A 20,160-nucleotide genomic window follows, 5' to 3' on the forward strand; every position below is an offset into this window, starting at 1 on the left:
CTGATGATGCACTACCCAATTTCTAAATGACACCTTGTGCATTCTACTATTACAACTTTCAAGAGTAAGTTGAAAGCCGGACTGAGTTCCTTTAAAATATGTATTTAATTATTTCTTTATTTTTGTCACCTGCATCACACTTATATCAGTACAGTCGTAACAACCTAAGAGTTCCGAAACGTCAAAACTTCTGATCAAATAAGCCTTGTATCAAAATAAATATTAATTTTCTATATTGAATAGGTTCCACAGTCTCTCGTCCCCCCCCATACAAAAACTCCTCACTTAATAAACCTGCTTAAGGTGGACAGACTTTGGGCAGACTAAACCCTCTTCCTCGCTTGTATAGTGCACTACTTTTGGTTTATTGGTCTACCCTGGTTTATTGTAGTGCACTTTATATAGGGAATAGTGTGCCATTTCGGATGAAGCTTAGTAGTTGAATTCACTTTGATTTAAATTTCCTCTTTCCTCTTCCTGTCCAGGTGACAAATAAGGTGGAGCTGGAGCCCAGGCAGTTTGTTGATTGGATGAGGCTGGAGCCCCAGTCTATGGTGTGGCTTCCTGTCCTACACAGAGTGGCGGCTGCTGAGACCGCCAAGCACCAGGCCAAGTGTAACATCTGTAAAGAGTGCCCCATTGTAGGGTTCAGGTAAACACACACACACACTTAGACTCACATACGCACGAATGTGCACCCACACACTCACACACAGCAAATTTGCGTTCAACGTTAGCTCCTTAACACACATTTTCATACAGAGCATACAGAGCATTTTCACTCACTCACACACACCCACCCAATGCACACACACACAGGGGATTGATGGTGTGCTGGTCTCCCTGCTCTGAGTGGAGCAGAAAGGGCAGGCCTGCTCCGGAGGGTAGGCCTTTATCTAAATGTCAGTAGCTGATACAGTCCTAACTAAATACCATCTGGAGAAGGACTTCTAGAATCACACACACAAAAATACACACACACACACACACACACACACACACACACACACACACACACACACACACACAAAGGGGCATCCACTGTGTACTGTGGGTTAGGGTCTCAGACTCTCACTGCTTTCTGTCTGTCTGTCTGTCTGTCTGTCTGTCTGTCTGTCTGTCTGTCTGTCTGTCTGTCTCACACACCACCTGTTGATATAATGTCAGAATAGTTCAATAGAATCCCCCTCTTATGATTAAACAGACCTCAGATGTCCACATGCTAAACACAATATTGTTTTGAGGGTATGACATCAGTCACAGTATTATTATGTGAGCAAAATGAGACACAACATCATGCTAACCAGAGCCTAGTGTCTAGTGTAATGTTTATTATCTCTGGTCCTCGCTAAGTAGTTACACCAGCTAGAGAATGTCTTCAGACAAGCTTTTACAGGTCTGTCATTGATCCAAGGAGGGATAGAAAGAGAGGGGAAGTAGGAAGAGAGACAGGGTAAGAAGGGAGAGAGAGAGAGGGGAAGTAGGAAGAGAGACAGGGTAAGGAGGGATAGAAAGAGAGGGGAAGTAGGAAGAGAGACAGGGTAAGGAGGGATAGAAAGAGAGGGGAAGTAGGAAGAGAGACAGGGTAAGGAGGGATAGAAAGAGAGGGGAAGTAGGAAGAGAGACAGGGTAAGGAGGGAGAGAGAGAAAGTTAAATACATTTGGATTGAATAGTGTTGCACCGGTTAGACTTGAGCCTCCCAATGGCCAACACCGTGTTGTAAAGCAGAGCTGGTTTTCCAGAAAATGGGATATTACGAAGTAGAATATACACTGAGTGTAAAAAACATTAGGAACACCTGCTGTTTCCATGACATAGACTGACCAGGTGAATTCAGGTGAAAGCTATGATCCCTTACTGACGTCACTTGTTAAATCCACTTCAATCAGTGTAGTTGAAGGGGAGGAGACAGGTTAAAGAAGGATTTTTAAGCCTTGAGACAATTATGTGTGCCATTCAGAAGGTGAATGGGCAAGACAACATATTTGAACGGTGTATGGTAGTTGGTGCACTCAACAGTTTCCTTGTGTATCAGGTGCACTCAACAGTTTCCTTGTGTATCAGGTGCACTCAACAGTTTCCCTTGTGTATCAGGTGCACTCAACAGTTTCCCTTGTGTATCAGGTGCGCTCAACAGTTTCCCTTGTGTATCAGGTGCACTCAACAGTTTCCTTGTGTATCAGGTGCACTCAACAGTTTCCTTGTGTATCAGGTGCACTCAACAGTTTCCCTTGTGTATCAGGTGCGCTCAATAGTTTCCCTTGTGTATCAGGTGCGCCCAACAGTTTCCCTTGTGTATCAGGTGCGCTCAACAGTTTCTCTTGTGTATCAAGAATGGTCCTCCACCCAAAGGACATCCAGCCAATTAGACACAACTGTGGGAAGGATTGGAGTCAACATGGGCCAGCATCCCTGTGGAATGCTTTAGACACCTTGTAGAGTCCATGCCCCAACGAATCAAGGATGTTGTGAGGGCAAATGGGGGGGGGGGGGGGGGGTGCAAATTGATATTAGGAAGGTGTTCTTAATGTTTTGTACGCTCAGTGTAGATCCCATAGTCATTCATTGGTGGTTGTCTGCGTCAGCGCTAATGAAAGATGTCTGTGTAGTAATACGCTGCATGTTGCTGTGTAATGGGGCGTGGGACGTGGGTTGTACTGTGCCCCTACTGTCTGATGTATCGCTGTGGGCTCTGTCATCAATCAGATTACCTTAGAGAGAGAGAGAGAGACCGCACTCAACGAGCTGTATGAGGCCATAGCTAACAAGAAAATGCTCATCCATAAGCAACGCTCCTAGTGGCCTGGGACATTAATGCAGGCAAACTTAAATTCGTTTTACCTCATTTCTACCAGCAAGCACAGACTGGAATATTTTCCGGGATTCATCTAAGGGCATTGAGGAGTATACCACCTCATTCACCGGCTTCATCAATAAGTGACGACGTCGTCCCCACAGTGACTGCACGTGCATATCCCAACCAGAAGCCTTGGATTTACAGGCAACATCCGCACCAAGCTAAAGGCTAGAGCTGCCGCTTTCAAGGAGCGGGACACTAATCCAGACGCCTATAATAAATCCCGCTATGCCCTGTTGTATTCGGCGCATGTGACAAGTAAAATTTGATTTGATTACATTGCCTGAACTGGGCCCATCTCAATTTCCGGACATCTTTTATATTCTGTTTTGAGCACAATGGTGAGGTGCATTGGGATAGAGCTGCAGGTGGCATTCTGAATTTTAGACTGTGGGTTTGAGTGTGTATGTGTCCTCCATTTTGAAATTCACAGAGGGATTGGTGAGAGAAAGTGGTGACAGAACATCGGTAGCTCCGTGTGAGGCCCTGGAATAGCTCAGATGAGAGCAGCGCAGGACACACATGAGATGCATGAAAGAGAAATGGAGAAATCTGCACGATGCGCTCATCACTCTTATTCTCTTGTTTCTCCACTCTGTCTCTATCGCGATCGAAACAAAGTGGCTATTTTCACATCTGAGGAATTTAGAGAAAAGTGTCAGCCTATTTCAAAAACATCTCCTTGTTATTGCGTTTCCATTTTCGTTTTTGGATTGCATTCAATAGCGTCTATGAATCACATGATTATGAAGGCATATGTATGAAAGCATGTATTCATATTTTAAATGTAGTTCTGTCCTTGTGATGTACTTGTCTATTAATTTTCTGTATTATGTAATGTATCATGTTTTGTGTGGATCCCAGGAAGAGTAGCTGCTGCTTTAGCAGTAACTAATGGGGATCCTAATAAAATACTAATACTATCCATCTCCCCCTCCCCTCATCCCTAGGTATCGCAGTCTGAAGCACTTTAACTATGACGTGTGTCAGAGCTGCTTCTTCTCTGGACGAACCGCCAAGGGCCACAAGCTCAACTACCCCATGGTGGAGTACTGCACGCCGGTGAGGAACACACACACACACACACACGTCTGTGCCACCTTATTCTTCACGAACCCGGAGCGCAAATTGGATTCAACCGAGCGAACAGTAAAAGACTTCTGTTCTTTGAGCTGTTTATAATTTCTGAAAGGCATTTTTCCAACACTGTTTCAGGTGAGAGAGGGACGGAGGGGATTTGCAGAAATTGAACAGTCTTCTCTTTTTACATTAGTAGAGCTCACGCACAGCGTCGGAATATTGCTGAATGTCACACTTCGACTGGTCGGGGAATATGTTTATTTTCTTTGGGTGATTTAATTTAGTTTTTCAATCTGCAAATTTGATAGCCTGGATATTGATACAGACCGCCAGCCATGAGGAACAGCAATCACTCCTGTCCTGGCTGTGTAATGCTAACTGCCTTCAGTGACTGTGGGGTGAAAACATTATACAAGTCATGTTTAAGCATGGGCAAATAATATTATAGCTTTCAGTTATGAAGCAGAAAGTCAAACTGCAATGTCAGACTTCCATACACAATCTGGCCTTTCTGTTTCTGATGTAGCCCCATTTCAGACAGATGATATGGTATATCACCTGTAAAAAATATTAGGCAATGTTAATAGGACCCCCTTTCAAACAACTCCTTATTTACCACTGAAATGCAGGTATACCCCTTTTAAACATATCAGTGGGTAACTGGCAAATTGGGAGGGGTGGGGTCAGGGAGTGTTGTTAAACACTGAGGGCTGTTTGCATTTCAAATTAGGGCGGTGTTAAACAATTGAAGTGTTTATTAATTTACCTGCAAAAAAGTAGAGAACCATTCACACAGACCTGATACCTGTATTTTGGTTAGAGGGTCTGTGAAAATACAGGAATCATGACTAGGTCTTTAGGTGGGTTTTATTTGTCCTTTTTCTCTTCCACCTACACCTTTCAGTTATACAAAGACGCAGGTAAAAAAGTAGCAGGCATGGTAGATGAGTGAGATTTCAGTCTGTGTATGAAAGGGACATTAGTGTAAGCAATGTAAATGGGTAAGTATGAAATGGTGGATTCTTGGCCGTCTGATCCATTTTACTGGAGAGGACCGAACAAAACAGTGAGGTTACGCTACGCCGCTGATTCTCTCACTGTTGCTTCAGAACCACAGGCCACCTTGAGGAATAAATACTTTATTACACACCATGTGTTGAATAGAGATCCTCTTTTATTGAATGAAATCAAACTTATTTCCTCCGAGAAATAAGCCCCTCTCTAAAACAATAACACATTTACAGTACCCTCTCTTCCACACAGAACAAAACACATTTTGATGTTACATTAATGTCTCCAAAATTGATAAAGTACATATTAATACTGAGGCCTAGGACCATAACCTGATTTAGGAGGTAAAGATCAATATGATGCTGTGTAAAATGTCAGCCGCTGGTCCCATTGCGGTCATTTTAGAAACATTGTCAGTTTCTCATATCGGTCCCACTGTTTATTTGATGTGCACAATATTGCTTTTTCATTTCATTGTAGTATTACTTTTTCATTTGATTGTTCCCACATTGCTAGTATTAATTATTGAGCAAAAACATGGTAGAATAAATTGTGTGCTGTGGTCTAGTCGTCCCTCCGAAGTAGTTGTTTGGGCACAAGTTTGACAAGTCTCTCTATTGTGATTTTACAGACTCTTCTCTGGCACAGTAGCCGACCTGCCACAACACACTATTCAAGCGCCACACACAAACCCTGCTCAAGTACTGAGATCTCTCTCAGTTCAATTCAAGGGCTTTATTGGCATGGGAAACGTGTTAACATTGCCAAAGCAAGTGAGGTAGATAATATCCGAAAGTGAAATAAACAATAAAAATGAACAGTAAACATTACACATACAGAAGTTTCAAAATAATAAAGACATTTCAAATGTCATATTATGTATATATACAGTGTTGTAACAATGTACAAATGGTTAAAGTACAAAAGGGAAAATAAATCAACATAATGGGTTGTATTTACAATGGTGTTTGTTCTTCACTGGTTGACCTTTTCTTGTGGCAACAGGTCGCAAATCTTGCTGCTGTGATGGCACACTGTGGAATTTCACCCAGTAGATATGGGAATGATCAAAATTGGGTTTGTTTTCAAATCCTTTGTGGATCTGTGTAATCTGAGGGAAATACAGTGGGTCAAAAAAGTATTTAGTCAGCCACCTATTGTGCAAGTTCTCCCACTTAAAAAGATGAGAGAGGCCTGTAATTTTCATCATAGGTACACTTTGTGTGCTCTAGGGCAATGTTGTCTAGATCGAATTTGTATTTGTGGTCCTGGCGACTGGACCTTTTTTGGAACACCATTATTTTGGTCTTACTGAGATTTACTGTCAGGGCACAGGTCTGGCAGAATCTGTGCAGAATATCTAGGTGCTGCTGTAGGCCCTCCTTGGTTGGTGACAGAAGCACCAGATCATCAGCAAACAGTAGACATTTGACTTCAGATTCTAGTAGGGCAAGGCCGAGTGCTGCCGCCTTCTCTAGTGTCCGCGCCAATTTGTTGATATATATGTTGAAGAGGTTGGGGCTTAAGATGCATCCCTGTCTCACCCCACGGCCCTGTGGGAAGAAATGTGTGAGTTTTTTGCCCATTTTAACTTCACACTTGTTGTTTGTGTACATTAATTTTATAATGTTGTATATTTTACCCCCAACACCAGCTGATTTCTGACGTGCTGTTCCTTCTTTTTCCGTAGTGTATTTCTGTATTGTTTTAGTGATTCACCATAGTGAAGGCGTAGACTCAGGTTTTCCGGGTCTCTATGTTTTTGCCAAATTGAGTCAAAGGCTTTTTTGAAATCAACAAAGCATGAGAAGACTTTGTCTTTGTTTTGGTTTGTTTGGTTATCAATTAAGGTGTGCAGGGTGAATACATGGTCTGTTGTATGGTAATTTGTTAAAAAGCCAATTTGACATTTGCTCAGTAAATTTTTTTTCAGTGTGGAAATGTATGAGTCTGCTGTTAATGATAATGCAGAGGATTTTCCCAAGGTTTCTGTTGACGCATATCCCACTGTAGTTATTGGGGTCTAATATGTCTCCACTTTTGTGGATTGGGGTGATCAGTCCTTGGTTCCAAATATTGGGGAAGATGCCAGAGCTAAGGATGATGTTAAAGAGTTTTAGTATAGCCAATTGGAATTTGTTGTCTGTATATTTGATCATTTCATTAAGGATACCATCAACACCACATGCCTTTTTGGGTTGGAGGGTTTTTATTTTGTCCTGTAGCTCATTCAAGGTAATTGGAGAATCCTGTGGGTTCTGGTAGTCTTTAATAGTTGATTCTAAGCTTTGTATTTGATCCTGTATATGTTTTTGCTCTTTAATCTTTGTTATAGAGCTAAAAAGATTGAAGAAGTGGTTTACATCTCCATTTTGGATAGATAATTATTTGTGTTGTTGTTTGTTTAGTGTTTTCCAATTTTGCCAGAAGTGGTTAGTCTATGGATTCTTCAATTACATTGAGCTGATTTCTGACGTGTTGTTCCTTCTTTTTCCGTAGTGTATTTCTGTATTGTTTTAGTGATTCACCATAGTGAAGGCGTAGACTCAGGTTTTCCGGGTCTCTATGTTTTTGGTTAGACAGGTTTCTCAATTTCTTTCTTAGATTTTTGCATTCTTCATCAAACCATTTGTCATTGTTGTTCACTTTCTTCGATTTTCTATTTGAGATTTTTTAGATTTGATATGGAAGCTGAGAGGTCAAATATACTGTTAAGATTTTCTACTGCCAAGTTTACACCTTCACTATTACAGTGGAACGTTTTACCCAGGAAATTGTCTAAAAGGAATTGAATTTGTCGTTGCCTAGTTGTTTTTTGGTAGGTTTCCAAACTGCATTCCTTCCATCTATAGCATTTCTTAATGTTACTCAGTTCCTTTGGCTTTGATGTCTCATGATTGAGTATTGCTCTGTTCAAGTAGATTGTGATTTTGCTGTGGTCTGATAGGGGTGTCAGTGGGCTGACTGGGAACACTCTGAGAGACTCTGGGTTGAGGTCAGTGATAAAGTAGTCTACAGTACTACTGCCAAGAGATGAGCTATAGGTGTACCTACCATAGGAGTCCCCTCGAAGCCTACCATTGACTATGTACATACCCAGAGTGCGACAGAGCTGCAGGAGTTGTGACCCGTTTTTGTTGGTTATGTTGTCATATTTGTGCCTAGGGGGGCATATGGGGGAGGGAATGCTGTCACCTGCAGGCAGGTGTTTGTCCCACTGTGTGCTGAGGGTGTCAGGTTCTTGTCCGGTTCTGGAATTTAGGTCTCCACAGACTAGTACATGTCCCTGGGCCTGGAAATTATTGATTTCCCCCTCCAGGATGGAGAAGCTGCCTTCATTAAAGTATGGGGATTCTAGTGGGGGGATATAGGTAGCACACAGGAGGACATTTTTCTCTGTTAAGATCATTTCCTTTTGAATTTCTAGCCAAATTTAAAATGTTCCTGTTTTGATTAATTTAATGGAGTGAGTTAGGTCTGCTCTATACCAAATTAGCATACCCCCAGAGTCCCTTCCCTGTTTCACACCTGGTAGTTTGGTGGATGGGACTATCAGCTCTCTGTAACCTAGAGGGCAACCAGTGGGTTCGTCTCCTCTATACCAGGTTTCTTGCAGGATGACAATGTCTGTATTACCGATTTCTTTGGTGAAGTCCGGGTTCCTGCTCTTTAGGCCAAAGGCAGATGACCTCAGGCCTTGGATATTCCAGGATGATATAGTGAAGGCTTTGTGTTCCATAAAGTGTCCAATGTTGTTGGTTGTGTGGTTTGGCCTCAGGCCAGTAAGTGTGAGCAGAGCATGCTGAGCATCTGGTACATGCCATTGGCTTGGGCTAGTGTAAGTGTGGGGGTTGGGCCTGTTTGCCCGCTCACTGCCAGGGTGTCTCGCTGGTCTGGGCAGGGTGTCTATTGATCTGTTGTTCCTGTGTGAAGTTTTGGGGCTGCGTTTGAGAGCGATGTCCTTTAGAGTCCGGGCAAAGGTGGGCACTGCTGCCTTGTAGAGGTGGACCTGGTCTTAGAGGCTGTTCAAGTCCAGGGTGGAGTGATGGGTCAGGAAAACATTTGTTTTTGAGGCACAGTCACAGGAAATACTTGCATTTACCCGCTGTAATTGTGGCAGGGTGGAAGTCTTTTCGTGGTAGCAGGGTGGGGAAAGTAGAAGAAGCTTTTTTAATCACTCCCTTCAGTGCTGTGGCCAAACTTTCCTGCTGTGTTCTCAGGTCGTTTGTGCCTGTGTGTATTATTATGTGGCTAGGTGAACCTAGTTGGTCCTCAGACAGAAGGTCTAGGGTGCGCTGGGTGTTTGGACACCAGAGTTTGGGGAATTCTTTTTTTTTCTTGTATATATTTCCCATTTGAGTCCATAAGGAGAACAATTTGTGTCTTGTATATGTCCTCAGTGGGTGTGGGGGGGTTGTTAGAAGGGCTATCAGGGTGGCTGACAGGGGGGTGCTCAGAGGGGGTGAGAGCCTCTGGGCTTGGGGTTCTTCATTTGTCTGTTCTGCTGTGATGTCGACGCTATGGTCAGGGTCTGGTGTGGACTGTTCTGCTGTGGTGTCGAGACTTTTGTCGGGTGCTGAGGTGGGCTCTTCTGCTTGCTTCTCTGTGGGGGGTGGCCACCTCTCTAGTGGGTTGTTCTCTGTCACACGCCATCCCCCTCAACCTTTACTCCAGCAGTCTGATCCTCTCCTCTCTTTCTCCTGTTGAAGTTGTCTCACCACTGTCCAGAGTGCAGATATGTCTCTCTCCACCTCCAGCACTCCGGGTCTGGTTAAGAGAGTGTTGTTGTGCTGGACTGTTGTCTGGGTCTGTGCTGACTGAAGTTCCAGCTCCAAAAACCTCAGTTTACATTGGCGCCATGTTCAGAAATGCCTCCAAAACATCCGGAGAAATTGCAGAGAGCCACATCAAATAACAGAAATACTAATCATAAACTTTGATGAAAGATACATGTTTTACATAGAATTAAAGATAAACTTGCTCTTAATGCAACCGCTGTGTCAGATTTCAAAAAAGCTTTACGGCAAAAGCACAATATTCAATCATCTGAGAACAGCGTTCAGCCACAAAAGTAAGCCATACAGTTACCCACCAAGTTGTGGAGTCAACAAAAGTTATAAATAGCATTATAAATCTTTACTTACCTTTGCTGATCTTTGTCGGAATGCACTCCCAGGATTCCCACTTCCACAAGAAATGTTTGTTTTGTTCGATTACGTCCATATTTATGTCCAAATACCTTGTTTTGTTCGCGCATTTAGTTCACTATTCCAAAGGCACAATGCGCGAGCGCAAAATCCAGACGAAGAGTCAAAAGAGTTCCATTACAGTTTGTAGAAACATGTCAAACGATGTATACAATCAATCCTTAGGGTCTTTTTATAATAAATCTTCAATAATATTCCAACCGGACAATAGCGTATTCATTACAGAGGAAACAGAAGGTGCCCGTGTGACCACGTAGTAAACAACTGATTGGCCTCAGCCTAGTCCACTTGTTGAAACAGCTCTTATTCAACCCCCTTCCACAATTGAAGCCTCAAACAACTTTCTAAAGACTGTTGACATCTGCTAGAAGCATTAGGAAGTGCAATCTGGCCCCATATACACAGCATATTGGATAGGCAATCACTTAAATGAAACTACAAACCTCAGATTTCCCACTTCCTGGTTGGATTTGTCTCAGGTTTTCGCCTGCCATATGAGTTATGTTATACTCACAGACATCATTCAAACAGTTTTAGAAACTTCAGAGTTTTTTTCTATCCAATAATAGTAATAATATGCATAAATTAGCATCTGGGACAGAGTAGCAGGCAGTTTACTCTGGGCACCTTATTCATCCAAGCTACTCAATACTGCCCCCCTGTCACCAAGACGTTAACACCCCCTCTCTTAACAAAGGGGTAGTGTGCTGATATAGCACTGTGCCATGCCAGGGCATGGTTTGTGTGGAGGATAAGGTTGCTGATGTTCCCAAAAAGTGTCTCTTGATTTTCCATAAGGAGCTTTATTTTGTAATCTATTCTTGCCTTATCATTCTTTACATACACAGGGTACTGTATTTGAATTACCGGGAGACAGCGGGAGGCAGCTTCTAAGGCCTCTCCATTTGGTTGGAGTAGACTGTTTGACAGCCTTATGTTAGCATTCAGTCCTTACCAAGTAATGTAGTGTATTTTTCTTCTTAGCTTTTGGAAATAAAATATAGTTTCAGACTAAACATTACTCACTCAGTTCCAGGTTGAATGGTGTTTTCAGGTTTCTGTTGTTTTCCAGAGAATTTGATGTATAGAATAATAATCCTTGGTAGTTGTAAACGTTCCAGATGATTCCGTAATTCCGACCAAAATCAGCATCCTGTATATGCTCCTGACAAAAAATCAAAGTTTATCTAACTCTAAATCTCTCTCTCTCTCTCTCTCTCTCATTCTCTCTCTCTTTCTATCTTTCTCTCTTTCTCTCTCTCTCTTTCTCTCTCTATTAGCTAAAAGCCATATGAACTCAATAGACTGTGTGTGCCTTTGCGTCACAGTGTGTTTATGTGTGTTCCCCTGCTTAGGAGTGTGTTTGTGGAAGTTGAATCTCCCTAGCTATTCCCTGAATCCTAGGAAGAATAGGCCCTCTTTAGGTCAGGGCACTGTGATAATAGGACTTTCACTGGCAAAGCAGAATCCGCCACTTTCTTAGAAGATGTGTTTTCTAATGAACTAATGAACTCCTTCTTACAAAATGTCTCATCCCTTTCTCACTCTTCCAGACTACTTCGGGTGAGGACATGCGTGATTTCACCAAGGTGCTGAAAAACAAGTTCCGCTCCAAGAAGTACTTTGCCAAGCACCCCCGGCTGGGCTACTTACCGGTCCAGACGTTTCTAGAAGGAGACAATATGGAGACGTAGGTACCTGGGAGGAAGGGGGTCGTTGTGTTGCCTGGGTGAGCCCTCTGTCAACACTAATTTCCTCTCCCTGTCTGTAGACTGTTATACCCCCTGGAAGATTCAGGCCATATATCTCCTGTGTTGCACAGAGCTGCTGCTCTGCTCTGGAGTGAGTCCGTCTCGATTTTTCACCAGTCGCCTGCTCGGACACACATAAATCCTCAGTAATGGTGTTTAACTAGCGTTACAGATTATGCAGATGCTAGTGGAGGGTGGTGAGTGCCCCCCTCTTGAGGTGTGAGTTATGTCCCCTTCTATGATCTGAACCTTCTCTGTCTCTATATACTAACAGCTCCCTAGAACATGTCTCCCTCTCTCTCCACATCTCAATATCTCACCCTCTGCTTTTTGCTATATCTTCTGTCTCAGTATCTTTCCATGTTTGTGCATCCCTCCTTCTCTCTTTCTCCCTCCCTCTCGCTCCCTCTCGCTATTTATTTATTTTTGTCTCTCTCTCTCTCTCTGTTTCTCTCTCTGTTTCTTTCTCTCTCTCTCTCTGTTTCTCTCTCTCTCTCTCTCTCTCTCTCTGTTTCGCTCTCTCTCTCTCTCTCTCTCGCTCTCTCTCTCTCTCCCCTTCTACTTTTACTTGAGTTGCACAAGTGAATATTAAAAACAAACTGTGAATTATAACCTTACCCCAAAGAAGTTACACACACACACACACACACACACACACACACACACACACACACACACACACACACACAGTTCAGATGTCCACTCCTCAGATAGACTGGCCCACCCTCTTCATTCCTCTCCTCTCTCCGTTCTGCTTTCCTCCCACTATCCCTGCAGCAGTGTCTCCCTGACAGATCCCTTTTAAAAGGTGGGAAATGGTAGAGAGATTCCTTAAAAAGCTGTTATGAAATGGAGACTTGGAGAAATATGACTATTCCATGACATTCATTTCCACTTTTCTTCTCCCGCCTGACTTCTCTACCATCCACAAACTGCTGGAAGTCTGGTACAATACAGGCAGTTTTACAGCAGAAACGTATTGCACTGAGTCTGCAATTCTTACTTTTAAGCCCACACAATGACACACACATGCACACACACACACATAGACACACACACACACAAACAAACACACACACATAAACACTCTGACATTCAGTGTGTGGAGATAGTGAATCAGGCCATCTCTGAGAGAGGAAGGGAGGGAGAAAAAAAGCCACACCTGTTGTATTCAGCGCATGTGACAAATACAATTTGATTTGATCTCTCACTCTCTCGTGCCCCCTCTCTCTCTGTCTCCCTCCCTCTCTCTCTCTCTCTCTCTGTGTGTGTGTCTGGTCACGGTTATTCTGCTTCCTCATACGTTTTCCCAACCTATAGAACACAGAACCCCGCCCACTGTCAACTCCCTCCTAACGCTTCTTCCTTCATTACACGCCAAACAGGATTTGTGATTCGACACAGAGACACGTGTTAATGTGAAAGACGTGTCTGAGCCTCCTAGCTTGGTGTGTTATGTGCTGTTCACCACCGTATTTGGAAGAGTTCAGGATAACACTGTACACTGCTTTAACTCTTGAGAACTTGTTCTCAACTTGCCTACCTGGTTAAATAAAGGTGAAATAAAAAAATAAAAAACTCTAGCAGGGAGACCGATGAGTTTAGGTGTTGTGTGGGTTGGAGTTTGTGCTTTTGGGGACTCGTCTTAAAACACATTAACTCAGACTTCCTATTTCACTCTCTCTTTCTCTCTCCATCTTTATCTCCTTGATTTGATTTGATTTGGGTGGAATCAATAACACAGCACAGATATAGACACATTCTGAAGAGACATTCGCACACACACTTCTGTCAAACTGAGTGGAAAGCCCTAGCGGAGGATGTGGTAGCGAGCGAGGGCTAATGATATTCCCCTCCGAACATATGGCGAAGTTTCCCTGCACCACCTCTGTCTGTCTGTCTCTGTGACAGGAGGCATGAAAAGGTGTCAGAGTGCACAGGTGTTCTTAAGCCCCCTGATAGAGGAGTGGAGGGGAGGAAAGAGTGTCAGGGCGGCTTGTCCTTCAAGACTATTGAGGTGCACTGGCATAGAAGTGTGTACTGGATTTAATCGTTTCATTGGTATTCAGTGAAAAGGTACAATATACTGTATGACACAATACAACATCCTGTAAACCATACTGATGAGGGCAGCGTTTTACTCAACACAACTAGGTACCACGTTCGTTGTTCTCGTTGTGCTCGTTGTTGTTTCCGCTCCAGCAACATCTCTCTATTGGATCAGAATTGGCATCACAATATATTCTGCCCTCTGCACACACAGTGTCATCTCATCAAGGCATTGCAAATCAAAATTGCCCATCCTTCCCCTTAACTTTAAAACTCTGTGTTTCGCTGTCTCTCAGTGTCTGTCCAAGGTCCATTACCGTTGGCTCTACTGTTGTCTTTGTACCTCCCAGTCAGCCCCTTCCCCTGATACAATAATACCCACACAGACACACTCTGCCTGCCAGCAACATAGTTCAATGCAGAGACGTGTGAAAAACTGTACCAGAAAATAGTTATGACACCGTTTGAAAGACAAATGCCCTCCACACACTTGTAAAGAAAAGTGATTTAGTAAGAAATAGACTAGTAAATGTATTATGTGAGGTATGTTTGCTTTTTGTTTGTCATGTGATTATTGTACAATGCAAAAAATCTATAACGTTGACATGATAATATGAGTCGTATTGAAGGCTGGTTACTCCGTTTAGCCAGGCCCAGGGAGGTAGGATGGAGTTGGACTTGTCTTTGGCCCACTGCCATCCCAGGGGAAAGTCAACTCTTTAGGCTCAACATCACTGTCTCTCCAGGAACCTTACTCCTGCTACCTTTTCTGACTGCACTCGCAACAGCAACATTTTTCAGAGCTAAACGCTCCCAAGGTCTCCCTCTCTCCCTTCCTCCCTCGCTCTCTTCATTTTTTTCACAAGAGTTCACCCATCCGGAGGTTACAACACCCCTGGCCCAGCCTGTCATGAGTAAAAGAAGAACCTTGAAGAGCTCAGCACAGCAGTGTATGGCTGTAAACAAATCAACTCAAACCCTGGTTGGTGCTGCTCTCAGGTGAAAAAGCCCACTTCCTAATGGCACCAGTTGATGGGGCTGCACACAGTGGTAGCTCACCGCAGACAGCAGCCCAAAACAGCTGAATCTCTCCCTCCCTGAGGGATCTGGTGCAGTAGGAGTCTCCTCGCGGGCAGAGAAGTGACGGCTACTGCTTTCTTTCCCACTGCGAGAGACACTTATCCATGATGCAGCGCTTTGTTTCAATGTCTCCACTTTCACCTTCAGAGCACCCAAGCAATTATCTAAACATCCTCTCCATCTCCAAAATAACAAGATGCTTCTCTTCCTATCACATCTATATTTAGCAACCGTTCTTTCTCACTATATTAAATTCATTTTTCTTTCCCAAGGTGTTTCATCTGTGTGCGCTGTGCAGTACAACCCTGAATGTTTAGAAATAGATTTTCATTTTGAAGACTGCACATGAAATGACACTGTAATAAGTGAAAGACAGATTGAATATGATCTCTTGATCATTTTGGTTTTGCTGTCAAATGTCAAGTATGACTAATAATCAGTGCAGAAACTTAAAAAGCATACTTAACAACTACACTAAGTACAGGCCTGGGGCGACAAAGACTTGCTTGGGAATATTCCACTAAAATTCTTTAAATAGGGACTCAATTATCACTTGGAAATGAATAGTTGAATCATTAGAAACAATTGGACCATAGCCCCAAGACTAAAGGGGAGATTCTATCTGGATGGGCTCCTAGATGCTGGTCTAATAAGGCCAGTTTTCCAGAATAATGGTAAAGGTTAGGATTTGGGGTGGGCTTCTGCCTGTGTGCTACTGCTTGCCCCTGTTGTCGCCCCCTTCTGGCTATTCTAAGCATAGCCGCTGGTTGCAACCAATGGTTTGGATGTAAACTCAGGGGGAAAAAAGAAATGTCCTCTCACTGTCAACTGCTTTTATTTTCAGCTAAATTAACATGTGTAAATATTTGTATGAACATAACAAGTTTCAACAACTGAGACTTAAACTGAACAAGTTCCACAGACATGTGACTAACAGAAATGGAATAATGTGTCCCTGAACAAAGGGGGGGTCAAAATCAAAGTAACAGTTAGTATCTGGTGTGGTCACCAGCAGCATTAAGTACTGCAGTGCATCTCCTCCTCATGGACTGCACCAGATTTTCCAGTTCTTGCTGTGAGATGTTAACCCACTCTTCCACCAAGGCACCAGCAAGTTCCCTGACATTTCTGGGGGGAATGGCCCTAGCCCTCACCCTCTGATCCAACAGGTCCCAGACCAGCTCAGTGTGATTGAGATCCGGACTCTTCGCTGGCAATGGCAGAACACTGACATTCCTGTCTTGCAGGAAATCACACACAGAACGAGCAGTATGGCTGGTGGCATTGTCGTGCTGGAGAGTCATGTCAGGATGAGCCTGGAGGAAGGGTACCACATGAGGGAGGAGGATGTCTTCCCTGTAACGCACAGCGTTGAGATTGCCTGCAATGACAACAAGCTCAGTCCGATGATGCTGTGAAACACCGCCCCAGACCATGACGGACCCTCCACCTCCAAATCAATCCCACTCCAGAGTACAGGCCTCGGTGTAAGGCTCATTCCTTCGACGATAAACATGAATCCGACCATCGCCCCTGGTGAGACAAAACCGCGACTCTTCAGAGAATAGCACTTTTTGCCAGTCCTGTCTGGTCCAGCGCCGGTGGGTTTGTGCCCATAGGTGACGTTGTTGCCGGTGATGTCTGATGAGGACCTGCCTTACAACTGGCCTACAAGCCCTCAGTCCAGCCTCTCTCAGCCTATTGCGGACAGTCTGAGCACTGATGGAGGGATTGTGCGTTCCTGGTGTAACTCGGGCAGTTGTTGTTGCCATCCTGTACCTGTCCCGCAGGTGTGATGTTCGGATGTACCAATCCTGTGCAGGTGTTGTTACACGCGGTCTGCCACTGCGAGGACGATCAGCTGTCCGTCCTGTCTTCCTGTAGCGCTGTCTTAGGCACCTCACAGTACGGACACCGCAATTTATTGCCCTGGCCACATCTGCAGTCCTCATGCCTCCTTGCAGCATGCCTAAGGCATGTTCACGCAGATGAGCACGTTCACGCAGATGGACCCTGGGCATCTTTCTTTTGGTGTTTTTCAGAGTCAGTAGAAAGGCCTCTTTAGTGTTCTAAGTTTTCATAACTGTGACCTTAATTTCCTACTGTCTGTTAGCTGTTAGTGTCTTAACGACCGTCCCACAGGTACATGTTCATTCATTGTTTATGGGTCATTGAACAAGCATGGGAAACAGTGTTTAAACCCTTTACAATAAAGATCTGTGAAGTTATTTGGATTTTTACGAATTATCTTTGAAATACAGGGTCCTGAAAAAGGGACGTTTCTTTTTTTGCTGAGTTTATATGTAGATGACAGTTAGGGGGCGCGTTGTTGAAGCCACCATGCTTCCATCTTGGTACCTCCCACCTTTGTAAAACATATTTTGGAAGCTATAGAAGCTACATGTATTAATGTCTACATTCGTTTTGACATTCTATTACAGACACCTTCATGCATAAGGTATATTATGTGAGCTAAACATAAAAATAAACATGAACAAATATATAAAAAACATTTTCCTTAAAGTATATATTTTTGAAATGACTAATGTTACTGTCCTCACTACAGGAAAAAATACATAAATCAATGTCATTTTGTCCTTGAAACATATATTTGAAATAGTGTAGAATTCCATTCATTCCTATGGAGGACTGATCCTACTGGGGAGTACCAATATGGCCGACCATGCTTCTCACTGGCCAATACATAGCATCAGCAATCCAGGGTTTATATACATCATTGGTTGGAACCCTACCACCTGTATTCTCCTCCTGTTGCATTTGGTTCTTGACCTTGTTCATGTGATGTGGCCCTAAAGATTGTTGTCCCCTCCCTCACCTCCCTCCCTCCCTCCCTTCGTTTCTCTTACAGTCCCGTCACTCTCATCAGCATGTGTCCGGAGCAGTATGAGTGAGTATCTGCATGCCCCTGAACAGTCTGCCCTCCTCCCTGTCCCTGCATCAACAACTCACCCCCCCAACTACCCCCACTAAGCCGTCATACCGCATGTTGCCTGTCTGCCCGATTGACCAACCAACCTACCAAACTCTTCCTCCCCTTTACAGCCTCCTCTTCCGCCTAACCTCCTCTCCATCCCATTAGCAGTTCCGTAACTCCTGGCCGGCTTCCTAGATCAGCACAATCTTCTGTTGGTTCTTTGTTGATTATATTCTCCTAGATTTCTAGCTGCTGATTGTTTCATTTGATTGAAGTCTTTGGTTGTTATTGTGTTTCATGTTGTACCATCTCCACCCCTCCATTCCCTCTCTTCAGGCTTTCCCAGTCACCCCAGTTCTCTCATGATGACACTCATTCCAGGATAGAGCAGTATGCTAGCAGGTACTGTACACTACCATCACACAAACCTTACAGGTACTTGGTATACCAATGACTGTCTATGCCAGACTATTGTCCATTAAGGGTAGAGACAGTAGGGCTCGCCTCCCCTGCCAATTTGACTGTGCCCCCTTAGTGCCAACCATTCCATATGCTATTCTGACATGGATCTTTCCTTCTCATTAACCATTAACCCACAGGTGAATCACTACAGCCCCTGACTGTTACCAGATAACAAGCTGCCTTGACACACACACACACACAGTCCCGTCACACACACACACAGCCAGACAGACTCTGTATTAACAAAGCTATCCCAATGTCAGCCTTGGGCCAGTGTAGGGATCATGTTCTCTTTGTCTTCATCTCCCTAGGAGCTATGAGGCTCCCCTCGCTCCCTCTCTTTATTACACAGCTCAATACATAGAGCCTTTCATCTGCTGGCCCAATCTAATTACCGTGGGTGGGTGGGTGGGTGGGTGTGTGTGTGTGTGTGAGCACCAAGGCAACGGCCAGTAATCAACTGTGTTCCCCATCCCAACCGCATAGATCTATCACAACACACACATACACTCCCGCCGTGCCCAATAGGATTTGACCGGTGTGGCTCTGAACCTCTCGTCCCGGCCATGTGCAGCACTGTACCATAATCCATCTCATGTCATAACTGGGTCCCATATTGCGATGGCTGATCCCCTAGCTGTTGGGCTGAACTCTGCCTGATGTCTGCCGTCCACTCCTTATGTTATGTTACATTTCATCCATTCAACTAGAATGGTGCACTAGCCAACAGGGGTTGTCTCTGTACCCAGTAGTGTTTGGTAGGCGTTGACCCCCATGGTAACGTTTCTGAACTAATCCAGCTAATGTCTGTATCTGTGTTTCTCAGGCTGGCTCAGATGGAATGCTCCAACGGTTCTCTGCCCACTGACAGCAGCTCAGCTACAGGAAGCATGTAAGTAACCATTAGTAACTGTTTCCATTAGTAACTGTTTCCCTCTATCCACCTACCTGTCAGTAACCATTAGTAACTGTTTCCATTAGTAACTGTTTCTCCTCTGTCCTCCTACCTGTCAGTAACCATTAGTAACTGTTTCCATTAGTAACTGTTTCCCTCTGTCCACCTACCTGTAAGTAACCATTAGTAACTGTTTCCATTAGTAACTGTTTCCCTCTGTCCACCTACCTGTCAGTAACCATTAGTAACTGTTTCCATTAGTAACTGTTTCCCTCTATCCACCTACCTGTCAGTAACCATTAGTAACTGTTTCCCCTCTGTCCACCTACCTGTCAGTAACCATTAGTAACTGTTTCCCTCTGTCCACCTACCTGTCAGTAACCATTAGTAACTGTTTCCCCTCTGTCCACCTACCTGTCAGTAACCATTAGTAACTGTTTCCCCTTTGTCCACCTACCTGTCAGTAACCATTAGTAACTGTTTCCCCTCTGTCCACCTAACTGTCAGTAACCATTAGTAACTGTTTCCCTCTGTCCACCTACCTGTCAGTAACCATTAGTAACTGTTTCCCTCTGTCCACCTACCTGTCAGTAACCATTAGTAACTGTTTCCCCTCTGTCCTCCTACCTGTCAGTAACCATTAGTAACTGTTTCCCTCTGTCCTCCTACCTGTCAGTAACCATTAGTAACTGTTTCCCTCTGTCCACCTACCTGTCAGTAACCATTAGTAACTGTTTCCCCTCTGTCCACCTACCTGTCAGTAATCATTAGTAACTGTTTCCCCTTTGTCCACCTACATGTCAGTAACCATTAGTAACTGTTTCCCCTCTGT

General features: G+C 43.9%; 1 protein-coding gene across 10 annotated transcripts in view; it reads left to right on the top strand.

Moving 5' to 3' along the window:
• The window catches only part of utrn (utrophin), a 341,113-nt gene that overhangs the window by 288,643 nt on the left and 32,310 nt on the right, over positions 1 to 20,160 (top strand). For 7 of the 10 annotated variants that reach the window (XM_036975991.1, XM_036975989.1, XM_036975992.1 and 4 more), the window contains 6 exons: positions 486 to 652; positions 3,809 to 3,920; positions 11,710 to 11,846; positions 17,906 to 17,944; positions 18,308 to 18,373; positions 19,260 to 19,325. In XM_036975991.1, the coding sequence (XP_036831886.1) occupies positions 486 to 652; positions 3,809 to 3,920; positions 11,710 to 11,846; positions 17,906 to 17,944; positions 18,308 to 18,373; positions 19,260 to 19,325 (587 nt within the window). The remainder of the gene's footprint in view (positions 1 to 485; positions 653 to 3,808; positions 3,921 to 11,709; positions 11,847 to 17,905; positions 17,945 to 18,307; positions 18,374 to 19,259; positions 19,326 to 20,160) is intronic. The other 3 variants (XM_036975994.1, XM_036975999.1, XM_036975995.1) reach the window with 2 other exon arrangements.

The sequence above is a fragment of the Oncorhynchus mykiss genome, chromosome 4 (genome assembly GCF_013265735.2).
Source record: "Oncorhynchus mykiss isolate Arlee chromosome 4, USDA_OmykA_1.1, whole genome shotgun sequence".
Taxonomy (NCBI): Eukaryota; Metazoa; Chordata; class Actinopteri; order Salmoniformes; family Salmonidae; genus Oncorhynchus; species Oncorhynchus mykiss.